This window comes from Ixodes scapularis, unplaced genomic scaffold (assembly GCF_016920785.2).
Source record: "Ixodes scapularis isolate PalLabHiFi unplaced genomic scaffold, ASM1692078v2 ptg001212l_1___fragment_1__unscaffolded, whole genome shotgun sequence".
Lineage (NCBI taxonomy): Eukaryota > Metazoa > Arthropoda > Arachnida > Ixodida > Ixodidae > Ixodes > Ixodes scapularis.
Genome location: NW_024610117.1, coordinates 1,006,361 through 1,029,621, shown reverse-complemented (window position 1 = coordinate 1,029,621; position 23,261 = coordinate 1,006,361). Strand labels below are relative to the sequence as shown.

Below are 23,261 nucleotides of genomic sequence, written 5' to 3'. Positions count from 1 at the left end.
CTGCAAATCTTTTCCGGCGTTTTTATCCTAGAGAGGCACGTGTTTAAGTGAGTTGGAAGAAATATAAACATTTTTTTTTTCATTTAGAAGCTGACTTAAATAACATCTTTTCCCGACGCATATTAAACTTCTCAAACATATAGAAGTCTGTTGCCTCTTTTATTTGATGAAAAACAGTTTTATGTGATTGTGGGCTGGACGAAAACAAAGTACACAATGACGCGTGGCGAAACTATGACGATGGCGCACGCAGACCGCCAGAAAGTGATAAATTAAGTAGCTGTAATGTCGAGCAGAGTATAAAATACTACTTTGTTTTATTTAACAAAAAACTATAAAAAATAGCAAGGGTGATGTTTATTTGCAAATCGAATCGATCGGCATCTTGACAAGTACAAACCCCAAATGCCAAACTGTGTGGAAAATGTTCACTTCGGTACGCGCGATGTTAGGCCAGATCCGATCTGAGTATGGAGGTCATTCTTTTCTGCATGATTATTCGCCTGCATCGCGGTGCTGAGTATAAACAATATTTGCCAGGAAGGCAAGCGTTGTGCTTGCCGCTCAGTGTTTCTATAAAAAGTAAACTGAAAGGGTTTGTCCTAAAACGTTCCAGGCATTTTGAAAATAATATTGCCGTTAGCTCAGTAGCGCCGTCATTACATATATTGTAAAACGTATTTTGTAAACTAGATTTCAAGATAGATATGGTAAAGACATGCACATTTAATGATTTTATGCTCAGTAATTAACTTTGGTTCAAAAGCACAGCAGGATTCGACTTTTAGTATAGCGGCGCAAAGTAGTATTTTAGGCAACCTACCAAACTGATAACCTTTTGATTCGGGCAAAATGTATGTGACTGAGGTATAAAAATAGATGGCGAGCCATATATGTTAATCTAGCTTTGTTTTACTGTTTCATTGAAGTTAAATAACGGAATTTATTTTTGTACCTCAAAATAAATGTGGGTTCTGCGAATGACAAGAAAAAGCTATATGATACTCGTTCCACTGTTGTAACTGTGCCTATTGCCAAAGAAACGCGGAAAATATATTCTGAGTTTTGCGGTTCAAACCAGGTTCGAACCGTTTTTTTTTCGCTCCCCTGAACTGAACCGGAGCTGAACACAAAGCCGTGAACCGGAACCGGAAACCAACCGATAAAAATGTCGGTTCGACACCCTAACCGAAACACCTAAAAGTGTTTTTCACTATCTGAATTACGAAACTGGAAATCCAAATGAAATTGTTTCTGGAAAGCTGAACTCCAGATTGCGGACTAAGGAATTATATCTAAAAACATGATATCCAGATAGACTTCCAAATCCATAAACCAGATAGCGAAAAGTTGTACTGAGTTTTTCGTTCGGGAAAGAAATGAAACTTTTACAAGATACATTTTTAAATGTATAGTCGTTTTTTCCAACGATGGCGTAACGTCCGTGGTGTCTGGAAGGATATAGAGTCCAACTCAACTCACTGACTTTACGCGACTGCGGTGGCGCTGTTGTCGGTACTGCGCATGCGCAGACGCTTCACTCCTCCCGATTTGGTTTCTGCGCACGCGTAGTACGCACACCTGGTGTGGACAAAGCGGGCTTTGAGTAAACACTGTGTTGGTCTATAGCGGATCGAAAAGTGGGTGTAGTTCAAAGCGGGTCTACCAATGCAAGGCACCAACGCGCCTTTTAGATTTATTTAAACTTTAAGTGCCTTATAGAAACACCGAAATTTAAAGATAAGCGATTAAAAATTTAACAGGACACCTATGTCAGAAAAACTGTTTTCGCAATAATTACGTCAGAAGAAACCCCGACAGCAGATCAAATCATTCACCCAACGTAATACTACTGAATTGACTTGAATGCTTGTCCGAGCACGTCCGCATGCGTAATATATCCCTGTATCGACGTCCGGTGCGTAGACGCGCGGCGGTGGTGTCTGGTATCGTCGCTCTACCAGACAACCTAGCACGGTCTTCAGTGATCGCAAGACGCAACCACAAATGCGGCGCGTGAACCCCCGCCATAAGTTGCCTTTGTCTGCTATTCCGGCATCGTTGACAGTCGTATGCAACGCCCAGATTATGTAACACTGGAGAGCGGCACTGTAGCATTCCATAATTTACACGCGACGGTTGAGTACAAAAGCCTCTCCCCGTCTCTTGATGTGCGTTAAAAAACGCTCGAAGAAACTAAAAAAAAAAAGCTCACCAAAATAAATATGCAGACCTTTCAGAATTTTTTCTTCTCCCATACGTCGGCGTTCAAAGTAGCTGAGCATAACGACACACAGTTTAAACCCGACCAGTAATTTCCACTATAGGGGGCTGGATGGCGCATAGCTGCAATCCGAGCCTGGCACAAGTGAAGCCACCGAAAGCTCGATGCTTGTCCCGGAAGTCGGGCGTGTGCTGGGCTTCCTAGTGCGCTGAATCTATATTTCGGTCCAGGTGTTTTGGTTTTTTTTATTGGGTTTTAATACTCCCGTTCTGAATAAAATCCTGAGAATAAGGCATTGGAACGTGGGACATAGGCACACTTAATCAAGTAGAATCTCAAAATTGTCACATCAAATGGCTTCCCAGGAGACTTCTCGTGTCCGCGTGCGCTGTTACTTCGCAACAAGCAGGCTCTCTTAGGATGACAAGAAAAAACCCTGAGCCCTGAACGCTGTCGATCCCGCACTCGGAAGAGATGAAAAACTTGTTAAGCGCTTACCTCCGGGACGAGAAGCTTAGTTCCGGTGGCTTCATACCTGTCTGCTCAACGAGTCATCCGGCCCCCTAAAGTAGAGATTAGTGAACCCGAGTTAAAATGCTCGCCTTGGCAAGCCAGGTGTGCAGCTCAAAACTTGCAGGCGGTGAAATTGACGGTTACTGGACCTTCAAATCAATTCAGTCTCCCCACTAAATTTAGCAATAAAGGGGATATCATGCAACTTGATGTTGCGTGTCCTTTACACTCCTTTAGTTTTGACGCTAGATTACTGTAAAATCGAGGCCACATGAATTAAAGAATACATTATTCCCGCTAAATTTAGAGTCAAGCTTGGCGTAACACGGCCCATTCACCAAAGGGTTTTCGGGCTAAATTGAGTAGAGATGTTGTTGTCCCGGAACCTAAACATCAATCCAACTTCACCTCTAAATTGAGTGGTAAAATTTACATCGCGTTGTGTGGCATCACGTGACCTAAGACCCGTCCAGTTTTCGTGCCAAATTTTGCGCTGGAATTCACGCCACGTGGCCCAATTACCAATCCGGTTTCGTCCCTAAATTAGGCAAAATATTAACATCGTGTTACCTGACGTCAGGTTATCTCACCTCTTACAATTGCTGTTTTACGTTTATATAGTGCTACGATTTACGTACTCACCAGACGGTTACATGACCCGTATTTGATTTGAGAGTGAAGTGCGCTCCCCGAAACGACTCTTTAATATTTCAACAAATCGAAGCCCTCGCGTTGTAAATGCTCCAATATTAATTATAGGATATTTTGGAAAATTGCTAGCTGCTAATTTTTTCCCGCTTCGTGTGAATAGCCGATGAGCATGAACCGTAGGATATGATGATGCCGGGCCTACAAATTTTGAGAATTCAGTCTTCGTGATGTTTACCCTAGGCAGTCATCCAAAAGGCGTAGAGGGAGTCTATGAGCAATGCCAGCTAGAATCAGGGTCTGCTTCTTTCCCTCCAAATGTGACTACTACTAAACTCACGCAGCTTGCCTAATTTGCGTCAAAATCGTCGAAAGCACCTCGTGTAACGTCTCAAACTAGAGCTTTTACGCACGTGGTGACTCCAGGAGGGACGCGTCTGACATTTTGTGGCGGCTGTCGTCGAGTTTGAATGTGCTTGCCGCTAGGGGAGTGGCGGGAATTCACTAAAGATGACGTCATACACAGACCTAGTCTTCTAGGTGATATTGCCATGAGAGAGATGACCACGCGTTATGTAGTGACTTCTGATGTCGTGTAGCATACGTTTGAGTAAAGGGCGCTTGCTGTTGCTTGAAAACAATGGAGCAAATATTTTCACCATCCTTGTCTCAAGTGCAACAACAAGGCATTATGAAAGGAAAACTCAATCCTTGGACTATTACCGGAGTCGCTGTATTCACAACACCCAACCGCTTAACTTTCTCTAAAAAAGAAGTTCCCAGAAAACTCGCCCATTGCCACTGGGTACGTTACATGGCCAACCATCAAACGCATCCAGTGGTCATCTTATGCTGATGTTTGAGGCAAGTACTCCTGTGATTAATTTTCCGACGACAGATTTGCTGTTTGTTCACGAGGTTACTTCGGAAAGCGGAGGCTCGGTAGAAATGGACGCCACCAGAAGACTGCTAACTTCGTCATGGTTGTCGACAAAGGAGAGACAACAATTCTTCCGTAATATCACAAATCAGACGGTTTGGCTCAGAGTCGCCACCACTTTCGGACTCTAAGAAAGGGCTTGGGTGGTTCACCAGCAACTACAAGGTAAGCCACCCAAGCTCGAAGTTTGGTATAGTCTCATTTGTAATGGAAGGGTCTTGCGATGTCGCGGCGCGGTTCGCGGTTCTCACCGTGCTCTTTCGCTCCGTTCATTCACTCGTTACGTCCACTTTCCCTCCTGCAAGAAAAAAAGAGCTTCCTGGCACGCTTCTAATGACGCGCCGCCGGAGCGGGAGAGTAGTGGATCGAGCGGCCATGGCTGCGGTCACGGCAGCTCGATTTGCTACTCGCCGTGGCAGCTGTTGTGGCTGCATCCAAAACCGCCGACGCCCGGGATACAAAATGGCTCTTCGAAGACTATAGAATGGGGAGCTTTGAGAGGTGGGAATTCCTATCCTTCTCTCAGCCTGATCCTCTAAGCTAAATGCTACTTCATTCGGACGTGAAATAGCGTAGCGACAACAACGATTTCTGCATAATTTTTTTTTCTCCTTAGAAAGAGCTTGCAATTATTGAAAGCATGAGACAAAAATATGGCTGCGAATTGTTGCTCCTAGCGGACGTTTCTTGGATGAACATCGTGTAAAACAATTGTCCTTACTCTCTGTTCAATGTCACCTTACCGCGCTGCTCCATACAAAACTTCAGAAATCATACTCGGCGCTAATCCTTTTTTTAAGTGGGATCTGAAAATTGAGAAAAGATATCACCCTTTTGCGCTGGTAAAAACAGCTGTTATTATCGCAATTCCACCTTACCTTCGCCATTCGCAGGCGATGGAAGATCAGTCCGACAATGAGGGGAGCCGAAAATAGTTCTCATTATTGATTTTATGAATTTGAGAACTGCATGTCTTCAGCGCTTCTCGGAACGCGTCAAACCACTCCGTGTAGTGCTCACAACTGTTTTCGCCGGTTTTCACATCATAAACGCTTGACAGGTTTCTTCTAATCGAAGAACTCACTTGAGCTTGTTTTTTCTGCAAATATGCTTTGCGCCTTTTTTTAAAGATGGTTTTACGTGGTTTCAATGGGGTTACCGACAGACTAGCAGCACACAAGTCTTGACTTACTCCAGCCAGAATTTCATCAGAGTCCCTAAAGAAGAGTTTGATGAACTCACGTTGTGAGGAGAAGCAGCCTCATTCTTGAGGTATTTGTAGTAATGCTAACATAAAAGGTCAGATTCGTTGACTGTTCGTGGAGCCAGTAGCTTTTCTAACCGCACTTTGTTGAGTGCGGTTGGAAAAGCCGGATGTTTACATGGCCACTTGCGTAACTGAGAGTTTTAAGTTTACGTATGCATAGTTGGCTATTTTACAGAATGGGGCCGTTTTGTTTTTGTGAATCGGCAGTTAATTAATGGTATTCGAGCTCAAAGTCCCTTTTCGCGTCAGTTATATTCAACCCATTAGAAACAAAATGATTTGGAAAATATAAAAGACATCCCATAACTAACGCTCAAAAAGTTAAGTGCTGTTCGGCAAAACTGCTATGACGAAGACGTCGGCTCGCTCCGAGTGAAGGTTTGTCGTACCTTTCCTCGTTTGGAGTTCATACGTTACTCAATGTTTCGCCATCACAAGCTAGTTCAAGGCACTGCAAAGTGCCAAGTGGAGTTTAAAAAAAATAAGAGATGAAGCTTACCTAAAAAATACACAAAAATAACCTTTATTCCTTCTCTTGTCCCCGACCTTCAAACTGAACAACAAATCCAACCTTCGCAAAGAAGTATTTGTAGCTTTCAAGACTGACCTTCAAAAATGTCTACCCTCTCCTGCGCTTGCTCGTCTTGCGGACAGCAACATCGAGAAGCAACTGTTGTTAAGCTCTGATAAGGAACTTTGTTAGCTTGAAACGTGTGAGGTTGTTATGAAACGCTGGTGCAATGTGGGTACATTTGGCTCGTCTCAATCGTCCACTACAAACATGAATATCGTTAAAAGCTGAGATTTTTACCTAGAATATATCAACAAATAAAACCCTGCTTCCGCTTGTTTTCTTTTTCTGGTGCCCTTCCATCGCGACAAACTCGTATGTTGCGTATTGATGTGATAGAAGAAAGAAGAAAACAATCTTTGCGTGATTTAACTAAATATGGTAATTAACAAAATACAAATGTAACGTATATGTAACGATACATTCCATTTTTTGCACTGTAACGGGAATGAGTTCCTTTTTAACCGATGGAACTCATAACGGGAACGCGTTCCAAAAATCAGAAGGAACTAGGAACGAGCTTTCGTTCCTTTTTTGAGGAACGTGTACATCACTGATTCGGAGAAATCAGCCGCATTTCTGCGTTAATAACAAGAAGAAAATTAAAGGTGGGCATATTATTTTGATATATTCGTAAAGAAACCTTTAAAGACGGCATATCGATATGTTTCGTAAAGTATTATGAATGACGGTTTATTTGCAAAACAAAAAGTGAATATCTCTCTAAAACGCGATTTTATGCCATGTTTGAATATTTTGTTTGCATAAAATATTTGATTAATATTTCTAATTTGTTGTGCATGCGTTGCACATCTACTGTAAAATGTATTTAAAAAGTTATGGTGACGTGAAAGCCTCGATGAGAAAATTAAGACTTTGCAAAGTAGCATCGTGAGAAAACTTCTTAATTTCCACACCTCGAGCTTCTATATTTCATATCTCATCAAAAAAAAAAAAAAAAAAAAATGTTCCGGCGTTTATACATAGCTGAGTATTCCTCCCAAGAACATGGCTTTCATATATATTTTTAACACAAATATCAGAAATATGACCCGGACCATTATTGCACGAACAGACGTGGAATCACCCTGCAGACTAGATCAATGCATATTAAACAAATAAAGCATTTTGGAAATATATGTAATCCTTTGAACTAGGTTAATTAATTGTGCACTCCAAACGAACATGGAAGTGGATCCTTTTTTAATACACAACTGTTCCTCCACAAATTATTTTACCTCGAGCTAATTTTATAATCTCTTATTTTATTAAGGATGATATTGCCGCGGGTGCAGCTGGCCAGGTAGGCAGCGCGGCCGTGGTTTAGCGGTTATCGTGCTTGGTTCCTACGCAAAGAGCCGAGGTTCGATTCCTGGCTGCAGATGCATCTTTTTATTGTTTCTGTAAATGTCGCGTTCTGGCGAATGCAAAAAACCTGTTGCTTCTTCGAGATTAGAATGTTCTATGCCCCGAAATTTCTACGCCGATCGTTTCAGAAGCCAACGCGTGTACATCGGAACTCCGCATGGCGAGCCGGAGTCCGTCTCGTTCCAGCGCTCAATCCTGCTTTAACGGCGCTAGCGGCGCCTGCGATGCTAGCTTTCTTTTATTTTTGTTTAGTACACAAGTTCGCCCCATTAAACGTTTAGTTCGTTTCAGGTTTCGTCGGCTCATCAATTGTCATTCGTGACAATATAGAAAACATTTCGAAGAAATTTGCATTGTACGAACCTCGTTAAAGCACATTTTACTTTGTGTAATGTGCTCTTTATATGAAACTGTTTTATATATATTCTTTCTTCATCTGAACTTCCTTCCTCACCATGTTCTGGCACTTTATGTTGGAGAACGCTCTATATGATGAACCATGCAGCCCGATTGCGCCGCCGAGTTTTTGTAGAATTCAAAGAAAATGAAAAGGATTGGTAGAAATTATGGGACTTTTCGCCCCGATTTTTATTCTTGAGACAAAGGCTGCCGAAGCCAAACTTAACATAGCAAGGCTCGCTTTAGCGGGATGCTTAATTTCAAATTTTCTTCTTGCCCCAGACAGCCGAATAACCATGATTGCGCCGGAACATAGCAGATAAAGAATAACGTTCGGAAACGTTCTGTGCGCCGACTTAAAACAGTTTTCTCCCGGTCACAGTTGGGCTTTAAAGAGTACTCGGGGCGATTTTCTAGAGCGCAGCTCTTAAGGCTGAACTCCATGGAGCGAATTATGTAACGAATAACTGTGAACGTCGCCCGACGGCACGCTCGCTTTGCGCGCGACGTAGCAGCCACTGTGCTGATCCCTCGGGCAGAGCAAAAGCCGCCGGGCAAAATTTGTCAATTTTTCGCAGCATATTTGGCCCATGGAGTTCAGCCTTTAGGCGTCCGTTTCCCGGTTGAGCGGCGTTGCTGAAACCGTCGCCGTCGGCGTAACCGCGCGTTGCATTATGGAAGTTCCCCATAATGACGTCATGAGGGTAACGAGTAACGTCACGAGGGTCACAAGGGACGTCACGAGCGTCGTGAGGGTCACGAGTGACGTAACCCTCTTGACGTCACACGGGCATACCCTCGCCTCACGTCCTCCTCCTCAAGAGCTGCGCTCTAATTCGGTATCACTGAGAATTGCAAACACCTTTCATTTTTTTTTAGATACAACAATTAACTACATTTTCGGAATCACCTTTTTGGTTTTCAAGATGCTATCTAGCGTTGCGAAATTCAAGATAGTTATTGTGAAGTCGACAAGTAAATCAGATACCACAACCCGCATCCAAATATACCCGTGATTTTTAATGCCGTGGCGTGACTGACAGAGAGGCGTGCAAGTCGAGCGGGCAGTTTGAAAACATACAATGGCGAGCATTTCTGTTGTGCTGCACGGGTGCCGGTGCGACCTTCCAAAAGATTCATTTGATGCCAGGAAACTGCTTCTGATCAGTTGGGAACAAAGTCTACAGACCGAAGACTGAACCGCTACGTTCCGTTGACGTCACTTTTCTTTTGTTTCCTGTAAAGATTCCCACTTTGAGAAATGCATTGAGGACTAAAATGGTGATTTTGCCCAATATTTGGGTCACAATTTCAACTATGTTTGTTGGAGTGTTTAATAAATTTTCAAGCAAATGGGCGGCAATAGAGAAAAAGCCCAAGTATTTGTTTAAACAGGCCGCATTTAGACGAAGAATTGGTGGACTTGTAGTTAGTTTATCGGTGACAGAACAAAAAAAAGGATACGATTTGGATTTTGTATTTTCGTTCTGAGCGATGGAGGATAATTTTATAATTATTAAGGTGCACCATTTCCGCAGTTTTTTTTATTCATAATAATCTAATAAATGCAAAACAAATGGAAAATTGAAGTAAACGACCTCATGTATATTATAATATATAGTAACATAAAAATGTGATTATGTTCTAACTGAAGGCGTATTAGATCACAATAAAGCTTAGTAAAAAAAAAATAAGGTGGGTGACCACCTTATTTCTTTCTGGACTCAGCCTTTATTGTTCAGTACGTTTACCAGCTTGCCTGCGTCGTATGCTTTTCCGACTCTTGCCTTGTTGGTTTTGAACATCGCTCGCCTTTTCCCTACGCCCTCCTCCCACGTTCAGATTCGCTTCGTCTTTCATTGAAGATTTGAAACTTGAAATTAGACCTCAAAACAAATGTTCGTCTCGAATGCGACTTCATCCCTCGCCGAGAGGGTCGCCGCCTTTCTTCAGTATCAGTTATGATGTACTTGAACGAACCCTTAACTCTTGTTTGACTCGGGTGGATTATAAATCTGCCCTATGGGCCAAGAAACACAATATACAATTTATTATTCCAGACACTGTCATCAAAACAAACTTGATATTCCAGATGCACGACGATCTACGGTTCAACACCTCTTTTCTACTCATTGTTTGGTCATCTTGACGAAGGAGCATACGACGTGTCTTCCATTAGAAAAGGTACGAAACTTCCAATTATTAAATTACTGACGTCACAATCTCCGACATTGCTCGTTTCGGGTCGGTTTTAAACTGTGGATACTATACTACGTTCAGTGTAAAAGGAAGTTGATGTACTTTTCAAGAAATCTGAGTTAGTAGGTACTTCTATAGCTTTTTGTCCAGTGAATTCAATCATCACAATCATCGTTGGTAAAAGTAAACGTAAAGCGCACTTATTTTGAGAAAACAAAATACATTCAGCGATTGTCTCCGGGCACGCAGAAATCGCTGCCTCTCATCTTGCCAGGGCGTCGTGACGTCATCAAACGCATCCCCGAGACATCTTAGTGGCGAGCAGGGGTCATCAAACCCCGCTGACGACGTCACTTCCGCTAGCATTTCTCTCCGCTCTCGCACCTTTCTACTCTCGCCGTGTAGGAACGGGCAGGTCTACGTCTAAATTTCAATTGGCTCTTACGACACACGTACTAATAACATCGAAAAAAAAACAACTTAAGAAACTAAGACACACAATTCGTAAGGTATCTCCATTACAACTTTCACTTGCGGTTCGAGCTTAAGAACCTCTTCAGAGTCCCTTATGTCCAGACGCATCGGACTCTACTATGTAATGAAACAATCCAGGCAGCGTCAAAAACGCAAATCACCGAGTCTGTTATGCTTATGATTGGTTCAGCGATGTCAGAACTCGTACAGAAACTTCACGAACAACAGATGCTGCGCTTTTGACGATGTTTCATCGGACTCAGGAGCTCGTAGCGTCGACTGCGTCTGGATTCAAAGTGAAATAAAGTATACTTGGGTAGAATCTGAGGAAGAGAAGGAGATGAGAGGGTGAGGACGTCAGAAAACCGACCTGTTTAAACAAGGCAGCCAATCATATGTCTACCCACTGATCATTTCAAACCGAGCTTGTTTGACTTGATGTTCATTCTTTTATTTATTTTTCCTCAAAAGCTTTCGTGTGAGATCCTTAGATAAGAAGGAGGCCACTCTAGAAATTATACAATGAAATTTGGAAACACAAAACACAACAACAACAACAAATGAACAGCGCACTTTTACCGCCTATGAAATCTGAGAAGTAGCAACACTGGAAACCTAATAAGTAGAGCGAAAATGCAGGATGATAGAACTCTCAAAAACCACAGGGATAGTGATTAACATGGTAGATTCTGGAAGACCGTTCCAGTCCACAATTAACATCGGTAGAAATATTTCGTTGAATTCGTTACTCGAACCGGATCTTCGTTTAAAATTTCGGGAGTTATTGAGACGACGAGATGGCAGCGTGGGATTTAGCAAGAATGAACTTCTAACCACTGGATGACAATGATAAGTCTTATAAAGTAAGCAAAGATTGTGCTATCGTGCGACTTGCCTCGAAAATAGATAAATTTAGGCTTATTTCTATAGAAGAGACACTGGATGTATAATCGTAGTTAGAGGAAATGTAGCGGGTCGCTCGGCTTTAACTGCTTCAAGTTTAGTGAATAAGCAATTTTAGGGAGGATTCAAGATTGCGACAGAGTAGTCTAACTTAGTCGAGCGAAAGTTTTGTAGGCAAGCTTCCTAAGTTTTGAAGGAGCAGCACTCAGAAAACGCCGGATATACCCAAAGGTCCTTGCTGTGTCACAGAAAATACCCTTGATGTGGCTACTCCTTGTGAGATCAGATTTGAGTACGACACGGATATATTTGTACTCATCGACTTTCTCATAATTCTTGTCATCTAACATGTAATAAAAGGAATAGGTTGCTTTCTTCCAAGAAAAGCGAATTAGTGCAAACTTTAATTTATCGAATGGCAACTGTCAGTTGTTGTATAATTTGGAAACTCGTACTAGCGGTTTAAAAAGAGTCTGATCACTGGGTGAAGTGATTTCGCGATACAGCTACACAGTTGTCTAAAAACTACATAAGTTAGAATAAATACAATGTGGTTGGTCCCTATGAATGTTAAGAAAAGAGGAACAAGAACTGTGCCTTGAGGCACATTTGAGGTGACATTGAGAAATTTAGATGCATGCCCTTTTAAGACTATGTACTGCATTCGAGAAGCAAGGCAACTGCATATCCACTATAAAGCTTTTCCTTCTAAATCAAGACGAGATTGTATTTCAACTTAGCCAGATATGTGTTGCATGGTCAAACGGCTTTGAAAAGACTAAAGATATTGGGCCAGTTTCGTTCCGAGTTTGAAGAAGGCAATGAATGTCTCGCGTAAATTCGACCAGCTGTGTGTCACATGAATAGCCTCGACGAAAACCTTGTTGGTCTTTGTAGAATAAGGTATTGCAATCTAAAAAAATACATTATGCGAGAGCAGATATAATGTTCGAGAAGTTTCGATGAAACTGAATTTAGTGAAATGGAACGATAGTTGGAATTGAGGGGCGATCTCCGTTTTTGGGGAGCGGAACGATCTTACCGATTTTACACTCGGAAGCAAGGTAACCTATGGATAGCGAATGATTAAAAATTAGCTTAAAATTATCGGATACCGTGTTCGTATTTTTTGAAATTTTGTTGATGTTATTTGGCCCTGAGGATAAAGAAAGCTTCGTCCCTTCGATGAGAGGGCCCAGAGGGGTAACACCGGCAGATGAAACGCAGAGAGGGTCCCTATGCTCGTACTGGAAAGCTGGAAGCACGTGCTGATTGTAGGGCAAGTTGGTATGGTACGTTAGGTTAGGTTAGGTTAGGTTAGGTTAGGTTAGGCTAAGTTAGGTTAGGTTAGGTTAGGTTAGGTTAGGTTAGGTTAGACTAAGTTAGGTTAGGTTAGGTTAGGTTAGGTTAGGTTAGGTTAGGCTAAGTTAGGTTAGGTTAGGTTAGGTTAGGTTAGGTTAGGTTAGGCTACGTTAGGTTAGGTTAGGTTAGGTTAGGTTAGGTTAGGTTAGGTTAGGCTAAGTTAGGTTAGGTTAGGTTAGGTTAGGTTAGGTTAGCGTTCTGTGGTGTCTGTTCTTCCTATGTCCCTGTATTCAAAGCGCAATCATGTTTTCTGGAAGCACGGGCAAGTTTAGGGAGCTCTCGTAAGTAGAAAATGGAAGCACAGTTTTTCCTCAACGGGGTTGCCACTCTCGTCAACCAATTGAACTATGAGAGTGCTGGCGCTTGAATGTATTAATTTGAAAAACCTCAGAATCAAATATTGTCAAATTTTATTTAAATCTAACGCCCCAGCGCCCTCTCGTCTCCTACTATAACTTAGTGTATACCCTCGAAAAGGGCAAATATTTGCTTTCTATACCAGTGGCAATTGAAGGAGACGAGGATACGACAATTCGAAGGCACGTTTGAGCGGGATTTCTGACTGTAACAAGTAACGATTACACGTAGTTTTAGGCACACAGTTAGCTGCCTTTGCCTCCACTTTCGAACACGTTTGAAGAACTAACCATTCCATCAGAACTCGGCTCCCTAGCACCCCCGCGTGAACGTTTCCCCTCCTCTTACACAGTTTCTACCAGCTTAGCACCTCATCTGGACTCATCCTCTGACAGCTCTTGCAATGACAGCATAAGTAAAAGTTACAGGATCGCATTTGCAACCTTCTGTGACAATCACCGTGGGAGAAAAAGCTCTAACACACTGTGATAAAGCCTCCACAAATTGAACGAATATCTAAATATATAAAATATATCAAGCACTCCAATGAAACGAGATTTTCACCGCACGCAAACTGCAGATAGGGTCTCGTTAAAAGCATGCTTGAATACTTCAGCGTCTTTTTTTTCCTCTGTGATTTTAAACACATCATAAACTAAAATTCCAGAGTGCTGGATATTTTTTGCGTCGCCTGCCGGGGGCCAAAGAGAGGATCAATTTGAACCTGAGCGCACCGTCGACGTTCGACTCATAATCAATCGCGGTCCTGGCCAACCGCTACCGCTTTACACGTGTCCAATCGGGGTCAATTGTTCGGCTTCGTTACTTCAGGCCGAATATCCACGACTAGGACCTCCGGTTCTAGGAGGTTTTTCGCTGGGACGCAGCGAACTAAGCTCCGTGACAGTCAGATATCTTTACTACCCCTGTTACACGGGCACCCGTAACCGCAGTTGGCTCAGACGTAACTTCGTTTACGTGGCGCCACCTTTAGCGCACTATACTTTCGGACAGCTATTTCAGAAGTGGTGAGTGCGCGTTCACTGCTTTGGAGGGTGTCAAGAAGCTCAAGCGAAAGGGCGCCGATAGTTTTGACAGCGTAGCCCCAAACGTTTGGCCGCATATATGGTGGGCTGACTGTGGCTTAGCGTGTCCGCAGTTAAGTGTGCATATGTAGAGAGGGAATAAAGAGCCGCTGACAGTCCCGAGATCGATATTGTTTTACCGTCTCAAACGGTTTAGAAAAGACTTGAAACACGCACACACACACACACACACACACAAGAGATCATCACCATCAGGTCCTTCAGGAGACTGAAAGCCCGTCAATATTGCTGTCCTCCCCCCTGCCCTCTCCCCCCAATTTGCGCTCCTCTTCACTTCCTTTTGTGACGCAATTGGCAAAGACATTTTTCAAAACGTTAATGCTTGTCACAAGTTGCATGTCCGTAATATTTATTATTGCCATTTATTAAATAAGCTTTTTACGGCAACTTTTAAGGCTCTACAACGTTTTTCTTCACAATTTCAATATTGCGGCTGTACTGGGCATAACCTATACGGCATCACCCCTTACGTCGCTCACCAATGGCTGCTAAAGTTTTATTTTAACATTACCTTTTTAAAAACCGCTTTAGGCAGACTACCATACACTGCTTAAAAAAGAAGCGCAGAAAAGTGACACGATGTCTGCGCGTGAAGAAACGTCTCCTGGAATACTTTCGCGGTTGGCCCCATGGGATGTGCACGTCCTCATGAACGACGAGAAGGAAAGAGAAAAAGTTAGCGACATTTTCTGTTTTAAGTCATCCAAATAGAAAGGGGTGCACCAGGTTGCCACCTAACTCGTAGATTCGGAAGGGTGTTTCAAATCAAGCTTCCCGGAAATATTTGTTTTCGTTATCTAAAAATAGGCTTGATATTTTTAGAGAGATTTCTTGGAATGATTTTCCATCAATATTCGGGTTTTCAGTGGTCGTTTTGTGTTATCTTGGTAAGCTCACGACAGATTGGTACAGAATACTCAACTACATTAGGAAAGCGCTTATCCCTGACTAAAACTACACCACAATCAGTGAACGCCGTCGACAGATATCTATACTTATATTTGCGTCTACTATTTCATTTAGAGTAGGTGAAGTCTGTGGCATGGTGGGAAATATCATCACAAAACAGCTCGCATGAAAAAGTTGAAGCTTAAAATATACTCGCCAAAAGAGGACAATCTAGGAAGAGAACAGCGAGGGAAGAGCTTAGTGACAAAAGAGAACACTGAAAAAACAAACCGCAATGTGGAAACGTCTCCACTAGTCTCTCTGGTAATTTTAATTTTGTAATAAAGTAATTATGTAAGAATGTGAATCAAAATATTAAAATTCCCCCTGCATACATGTGCGGCCTTTAAATGTTTATGTGGATGCCTCACATGCGCGGCCATCCCGATCTAAACGCGTGTACCGTTATATTCTGAGCAGCAACTTTGGTCAAGGCAGGGCTTTATATTCAAGGGCTTATTTGCGATCTTATTTTATAGGCGACACACTCCGTATACTCGTCGACCGACAAGGGTGGGTATCGTAGCTTTCAATGCTAATACTAGGGTATCATACTTTAAAGCGCAGCCTTAGGATACCGTTACCGGGTTTCGCGGCGTCGGCGTCTGCGTCTGCGCCGGCGTCGGCGTAACCGCGCTGCATTTAGCGCAAACATTGACGTCACGTGACATCAACACCAATTCTGTCTCTTCGCTATTTATAGCGGGAAAACTGCCGTCACATGACTTCCTCTCACGTCTTCTCTGAACGAATTCAGTTTCTCCGCTAGACTTAGTGACGAAATTGACGTCACTCGACCTCAACAGCAATTCAATTTCCTGCTAAATTTACCGAGTAAAATGACGCCACATGATTTCTGGTCAGTTCGCCTTTGACTAGATTAAATTTGTCTGCTAGATTTATCACGGAAATTGACGTCACGTGAACTAGAACCTGAATCTTGGCCGGTCTGTGACGTTTGCTATATCTTTTTTATTTATAGCAGCCATGGCCGGCTCCTTAGCCACTCCTGCAATTGTGGAAATGATTAGAACAAGGATGAACGCCCCAAGTATATACGTACGTAAGCTGTTTTCTAGTGGTTTTCTTACTGGAAAATGATTTCGAATCTTATGGGATCCATCATTTATGCCTGTGAATGGTGAATGCTCTCAGATCTTGTTCGGTTCCTCCGAGACCAGTCCTGCCTTCAGCAGCACGAATCCTGACGAACCCACAGACCTTTGGATTCGGACGGTTGGAACGCCGCTGGATCACGTTGAGGTCTGTATTAGACATGCAAACAACGAATTCCTTAACTACTTAGAAACTTTTTGAGGGAAGGAACGAGTAATTAAATTTCAATTACTTTTTAATTGTGTAGGCAGCAATGACGTTAAGTCAGAACGTGTACGATACATTATGAAACGTGTTTGTATCCACTGTCTCTAGGCGTCACGAAGATATCAGGCACTCAAAGGAAAAGTTTAGATAAATATAGTTCAAATATTATTTGCATTTAGGCAAGGAAATGGGATATCTGAACATATTACATCCGGAAAGAAAAACCACAAATAAAATCGCCCCGAATAACATTTTTCCAATTGGAAATCAGAAAAAAAGTTTCCGTATGGAATTTCGGGGGGCCGTTTTTATAGTTTTATGAATTTGCCATGGGCTTGTTTTTTTAGTAAACCTAACTTGTGGAAAAGTGAAGGATTGAAAATACTTGTAGCGAGATGTTCCCTATTTTGAACTTTCCTTAATAGTATTTAAAGCATACTTTTAGTCAGTGATAAATATAAGCGAATTATAATATAGTGCTTATGAATTACTTTGTTTAACATACCAGCATTTTTCTAATGTGATTTTCTAGTTTGAATATGATATTAGTGATGAATAAAACATGCTGAGGTTTTATGAACCGAAAATGTTTTGTTCAGTCGAGTGAAGCTAATCCCCCCGGTAAATCGCGAAGTGATGTTTGTATTTATCTTCGTCTGCCGACCAAGTAGTCTGAGCATATAACTAAAACAATATGGATTTAAAGATAAACAAGAATATAATACGCGCAGTTTGTGGAGCTCTAGGTTTGTCTCCATTAATTGTGAATTCTAAGTACGTACTAAGCAACGTTACTAAAACACTCAGTTGGGAAACTCGCCGTCGAAACCTGGGCCGCTGGCGTCCACCGAGACCGAGCTAAATGCGACAACAGTGCCACTCTTTATCATTTGTCTGTACTGTGGTCACATTGAGCTTTTTGAAAGCCTGTTCTTGCGTAAAAACAAACGAAAAAGACTCCTTTTGAATGAAATTTATTGGAGTTTAGTACCAAAAGAGGGGCGCGCTATGTTTTTAAAATCTTTAGTTTGCAGGGTTTTGCGGCTCAATTAATATTGTTTTTATACAACCATGCCTCAGCGGACCTTTCAGGTAGCACGTCCCGCCCTAGGTGCATTTTAACTGCGATAGCTCAACGCGGCGCGTCCGCCGGGGAGACGGGGGTGGCACGTAGCCTCTTCCGCTGTATTTGTTCTTAAAGCCAAAATAGAAGTCACGTGCAGTTCCTCGAGTGGCCGCTGCGGGAGAAATGGTGGCATTGTGTTCGTCATTAGCTCGGTGCTCGGAGACAGTTTGGGGCCACTTTTTGAAAGCTGTCTCTATGGGAGTTTCCCAACTGGGTGTTTTAGTAACGTTGGTACTAAGTGTTATTGCCTCGGATTTACGAAGCCTCTTAGAACAGTAAACATTTAAAGGCCCTTTGAGAGGAGCTGGCTCTAGAGTCATAGACTAATATAGTGAAATAAAAAAAATTGTCAACTGAAGTTCAATCGCTGCGCAGGTATGAAGATTCACAACACACGCTAGTTAACGTAATGTGCATATTTATTTATCTATTCGTAGTATTGGTACCAATATTAAACTGTCATACCTAAATTCACAAGCTTTTTAAAACTATTACCAGCTTGGAACGCTTTCAAAAAACAATGCGGCTGCGACTAGGTCTTTAGCGAGACGCATGACTTGGTTATCACAGTTGTTAGAGGTGGATTCGTGGATCCAAAGTACCTGTTGCTGTCATGGGGGCTGATTATTTCTCGTTGTTTTCTTGTTGATGAGGTGAGACGGTTCAAGCGGCCGTGGTACAATATTGGTAAAGAATGTGTCCCATTTTACTCAAGCTTACTAACACTAGAGGTACCCAAATAAACTCGAACACAGCATAACCTTTCCACCGTATGAAAAATATTGCCTAACCCTCAATATCGGGCATCGACGAACCGACAAATAGGTTTATTTGATCGCTCTTGGGTCTCACCGGATTCCTCGAGCAGTGCTTTGAACAATTGCCTACTCTTGGTAGAGCTCACTCTCCGCATTGTTACTGACAAGACCCATGTGACAGTTCCGGCATTGACAATGGCATCCCCACTTCCATTGTCCCCTCGTCCAAACCAACCTAAGCCTCCTCTTTACAGTTTGCAAGTATCAGTGATGGGCAAAATACATGCAAATATGTATCGAAATACAAATACAAAATATTTCGTCAAAAATGTATTTAATTACAAATCTAATTACATTTCCAAAAAAGCATTTAAATACAAGATACAAATACAACCAAATGCATTTGGTCTCCTCCAAATACTTTCCCAAATACATTCCTTAAAATTTGCGTCAGCGACTTCAGGGCACCTGCAACGGGTTTCTGGGTATCTCATTTTAACTTTGCATTGCACATTCGGGAGTTAGTGTGCGAGGCTCTAGTAACGTAATAGAAATATAATCACAAAAAAATGTAATCAGCTTGGACGTAATAGCTAAAAAGGTACAGAGGTTCAAGCAACTTTCTTGTCGATTACATTTTGGTATAGACCAACAAAGAACCGAGACGACCAAGACGCGTAGCACTAGCTAGAGAATTTTTTATTGTTGCAACTCGCGCCAGTTACAAAAGTCTGGACGACCCGCGCATTTAGAACGTTCCAGGCAAAATATGGATGGAAATCAGGCTGGAAAGCAACACAAGTTGTCACAGGCACTTATTTAGCCAGTATGCCTGTGAACGTCAATTTCGTCACTATTCTTGCCCTGGACTAGCACCGTGATCACAAAGTCACAAAACGCCTGTGCTTGATTGAGAGATATTGCATTCGCTGCAGAACGTAGTATTCTTCCTGCTCTGGGCAGTGACATTAAATTTGAGGGATGTATTTTCGCCCACAAAAGTGTATTTATTTACACTTGTATTGGAAATACCAACGTTTTAGTATTTAAATACACACGTCAAATACATTACGCAATTTGTAATTAAATACAAATTCAAAATACACAAACCATTTGAAATACGTATTTCAAATACTTGTATTTGAGATACTGCCCATCCATGCCAAGTATAATACCTACCCTAACAGCTTTGAAAAACAAGTTCTACACAAAGTGACTGATCACATAAAGACGATCCAAGTTCAACCACGTCAACTAGATGCCGAAGGAGTTAGAATAGGGAAGACCCCATTCGAAAACATTTTGGAGTTGGGAATCGTTATTCCTTCGAGTAGCCTTCGGGCCTTTCTGCTCCGCAAGGTGTCAGCAAATTTCTTCTGGCGGGAAGAGGCGCCAGATACCCAAAATGTTTACTCCAATTGCGGCTGGCGACTTCGTTGACAATACAATAGGCATACGACGAGTTTAAAGTGCAAACAGTGCGAAAGTTTCCTTGCTGCGTATGTCTAACCTAGACTAACGTCGCGGAGCCAGGGGTTTAAAAAACAATGAATGATATTTAATGTTAGGTGGACGGGACGATTAATGGAACGCTAAGTATGCGTCGTGCAACTGCCCATGACTGGCTTAAGCCCAGAAGCCCCCTGGGCACTTATGGCGATGTCCTATTATATCCGTAGTGAGGGACAAGGCCCCCTTAACTCGTGCACTGGTCGCGCCAGCGTTGCGCTACGGTTCCTGTATAGGCTGCCTACGGGAGCCAATGTTGCGCGTCTGTTTTCCGCATGGCGCCGCGCCGATATTCGCCGAGCTCGATCGTGTGAGGTGCAAAAAAATTCAACGTCGTGCAGGAAAGCCACCAGTACCGTCGCTTTGCCGGCGGTGCACGTGCCCAGGCGTATTTTGCTCTTCTTTTGCCTTTTCATCCTTTCCTATTCTTCACGCGTGGCGCCAGTATTCGCTGAATTCAGTCACGTGACGAGCAAAGTATCTAGGACAGTGCAGGAAAGGCGGTGCTACGGCCACCCGGCGGGGCTGAATACACAATTCTGGCTGGCGTAGGAACTCTACGTTGCTCTTCCACCGCGAGCAGCCTGAGGTTGGGTTACGCTCAAACCCCAGGGAGTGCGCGGGGGAAGCGCAACGGCGGTGACTGTCAAGTGGCGCCGCAAAACGCCGGGCCCCGGGGTGTCTCCACGCTACCCCACTCAGTTTTGCATATATGAGTTCTCACGATGCTGGCTCTCAAGTACATGGAAAGTGTTCATGCCGTATCGTTGTGAACAGGGTCGTGTTAACGAGCGCGTCCATTTCAGACGGTATGCTAGTGAAAGGGTATCTGTTCCTTACAGACACGTCGTTAAGCCGTTGGTAGTCTACACAGAGCAAGGACATGTCTCGTAGTTTCTTGGAGTAACAACCACAGGAAATGCTCAATGTATCTTTGACTTACCTCCTGCACCACTATGAGTCATTTCAAGGAGAAATGTGCCCAGGAGCGTTCTTCTCTACAAGCTGATCGTGCACGGACTGCAGTTCCAGGGCTGTGCGTCACCAGTTTCAATGCCGTGCAGCAGGATGTTTGCATTTCCTAGTCACTCCGTGAACATAAAATCAGACGGCAGTAGAACGTCCTCCAGTTGTCCCCTCTCAAGTTAAGCAAAAGGACAGCCCAAAGACAGAAATCATCTCGCCGTTTGGTCTTTAGAGTTCCAAAGTGCCATTTTGAGTGAGAAATTTCGCCCAAACATTGAAACAATTAATTGATATTCTCATAAGGTATCTAGTCTTCACTTATGACCCCAACAAACACATATAAAATTAATATGGTTTTTGAAACATCTCCTCTCACAAAATACTCTCTTTGTTTCACCCAACCGAAAATGTAACTTAGTGGTTTCACACTTAGAATATGTAGGCCACGAAATTGGTGCACGTTGCATACGGTATCTATAAAAAGGTGGACGTCATAAAACGTTACCAGCGCCAATCACCACCATTTGCCGGCTTTCAGAATTCCTCTAACTAGTTATAACGTATCACCGGTTTATCCTCGGGAAACTGCGATAATGTGTCCACTAAAAATGTATCTCAGGAAAAAACATACCGCCTTCGTTTCCAATACAAATACAGAGAGCGGCATTATACGCTTAGAGTCAGGCAAAGGGGAAACTCTCAGATGCTACTATGCTGTCTTATTCTCAGCACGATACTGCAAGCTACGAAAAAATTGGATGAAAGTTATAAAAGGGGTTGTACTGCAGCAGTTTAATAATAACAACTGGAAGCCGCTATCTTGTCCCGACAATTCGTACAAGTGTAACGGCGGAATCGCACTTTCGGAACATAACTAATCACAGCCTATGCTGAGATCCCACATTTCCACAAGTAACGTCTACGGACATATGAGCTACCACAACAGAGCGCCGACCGGTGCATAAAAGCCCAAATAAACACCTGTTGAAACATGTGCTCTCGGACACTATTGGGATTACCAATAGCGATGCTGCAGTGCTGTTCCCGAAGTGCTTTTTGGAGAGGATCCCTCAACGAATGACGATCCTTACCAGGTTTCTGGAGAAGGTGCGAGGGACTGTACTCTCTCGTGCTTCGAGGTGATCGATCAGGGAGCGGAGCTCTAGATTGTACCGTTGTAGGTAGACCGTGTCATTATAACTGATTGCCCCAATGTACACTTCGTCGGCGTCATCGTCGTCGGCGCATGTAGCGGGTGACTGGACGGTGGCGCTGGACATAAAGCCGGGATCACTGTGCTTACGGTCGGACTTTTATGCCACGGTCGTGTGAAATTCATGTAGTCGTAGGCTACACCGAGCGAAGTGTCCTGGTGGATGCTTAAGGTTTGTAGGCTGGTTAGCTGGAGTGAGTGGTGGTCTGTGACCACTCGAAACGGGCTCCCAAACACGAACAGGCCAAACTTGGTGATGACCCAGGCAAGACGTTATTTGTCTATCGTTGGGTAATTACTCTCCGCTGTTGAGAGCGTCTGGCTGGCATAGGCGATCACTATTCTGTACACTCCTGAAGTTGAACCAGTGCAAGACCAGGTTCAATATCACGGGCATCCGTGTAGATTTGAGTTTCTGGAGACTGGTCCAAATAGCGAACGGTGGGAGGTGTCTGGAATTTTGCTTTAGTTCGTCAAATGCGCTTTGATATTTTTTGCTCATGAAATCATCACGGCATCTCTCGTGAGGTGTGTGAGTGGCGCAGAAAGATTGTTGAAATACAGAAAGAAGCGCCTGTACTACGCACACATGATCAGGAGTCCGAGGACGGCGTTCGTGTCTGATGGTCGAGGAATTTCGGCTACGGCGTATGTCTTTCCAAAGTCAGGGTGCGATCCTTCGCTACTGACGTCTTGAGCAAGGAACTTCAGTTCTCGTTGGCCGAAACGACTATGCGGCTGCTTCCGTATAAGCCTGGCGGTCTTGATGGCTTGAAGTACGGCCATAAGTCGCCTAAAGTGCTCGTCAAAGTCACGCGAGAATACCATGACGCCGTCGAGGGACACAATACCGCTCTACCATTTCAGTCCAGCTAGCACGGTATTCATGATCTGCTGCAGAGTGTCCGCCACCGTTTAGAGTCCGAAATGTATAAACTGGAACTCGTAGAGTTCATCGGGTGTGACAAAGGCAGTCTTCTTTCGGTTCTGCTTGTCAATTTAGGGGCGAAGCTCCTTACACTCTTAAAAAAAAGAGTCGCTATGACTCTCTTTGGGGGGTATTGTCGCGCCGCAGAATCGACTCCAG

At 43.2% G+C, this 23,261-nt stretch overlaps 1 protein-coding gene across 1 annotated transcript in view; it reads left to right on the top strand.

Moving 5' to 3' along the window:
• The window catches only part of LOC115332280 (putative acyl-CoA synthetase YngI), a 257,512-nt gene that overhangs the window by 151,180 nt on the left and 83,071 nt on the right, over positions 1–23,261 (top strand). Inside the window, exons 10-12 of the mRNA XM_040220250.2 lie at positions 10,023–10,114; positions 16,262–16,338; positions 16,435–16,542. Of these exons, the coding sequence (XP_040076184.2) occupies positions 10,023–10,114; positions 16,262–16,338; positions 16,435–16,542 (277 nt within the window). The remainder of the gene's footprint in view (positions 1–10,022; positions 10,115–16,261; positions 16,339–16,434; positions 16,543–23,261) is intronic.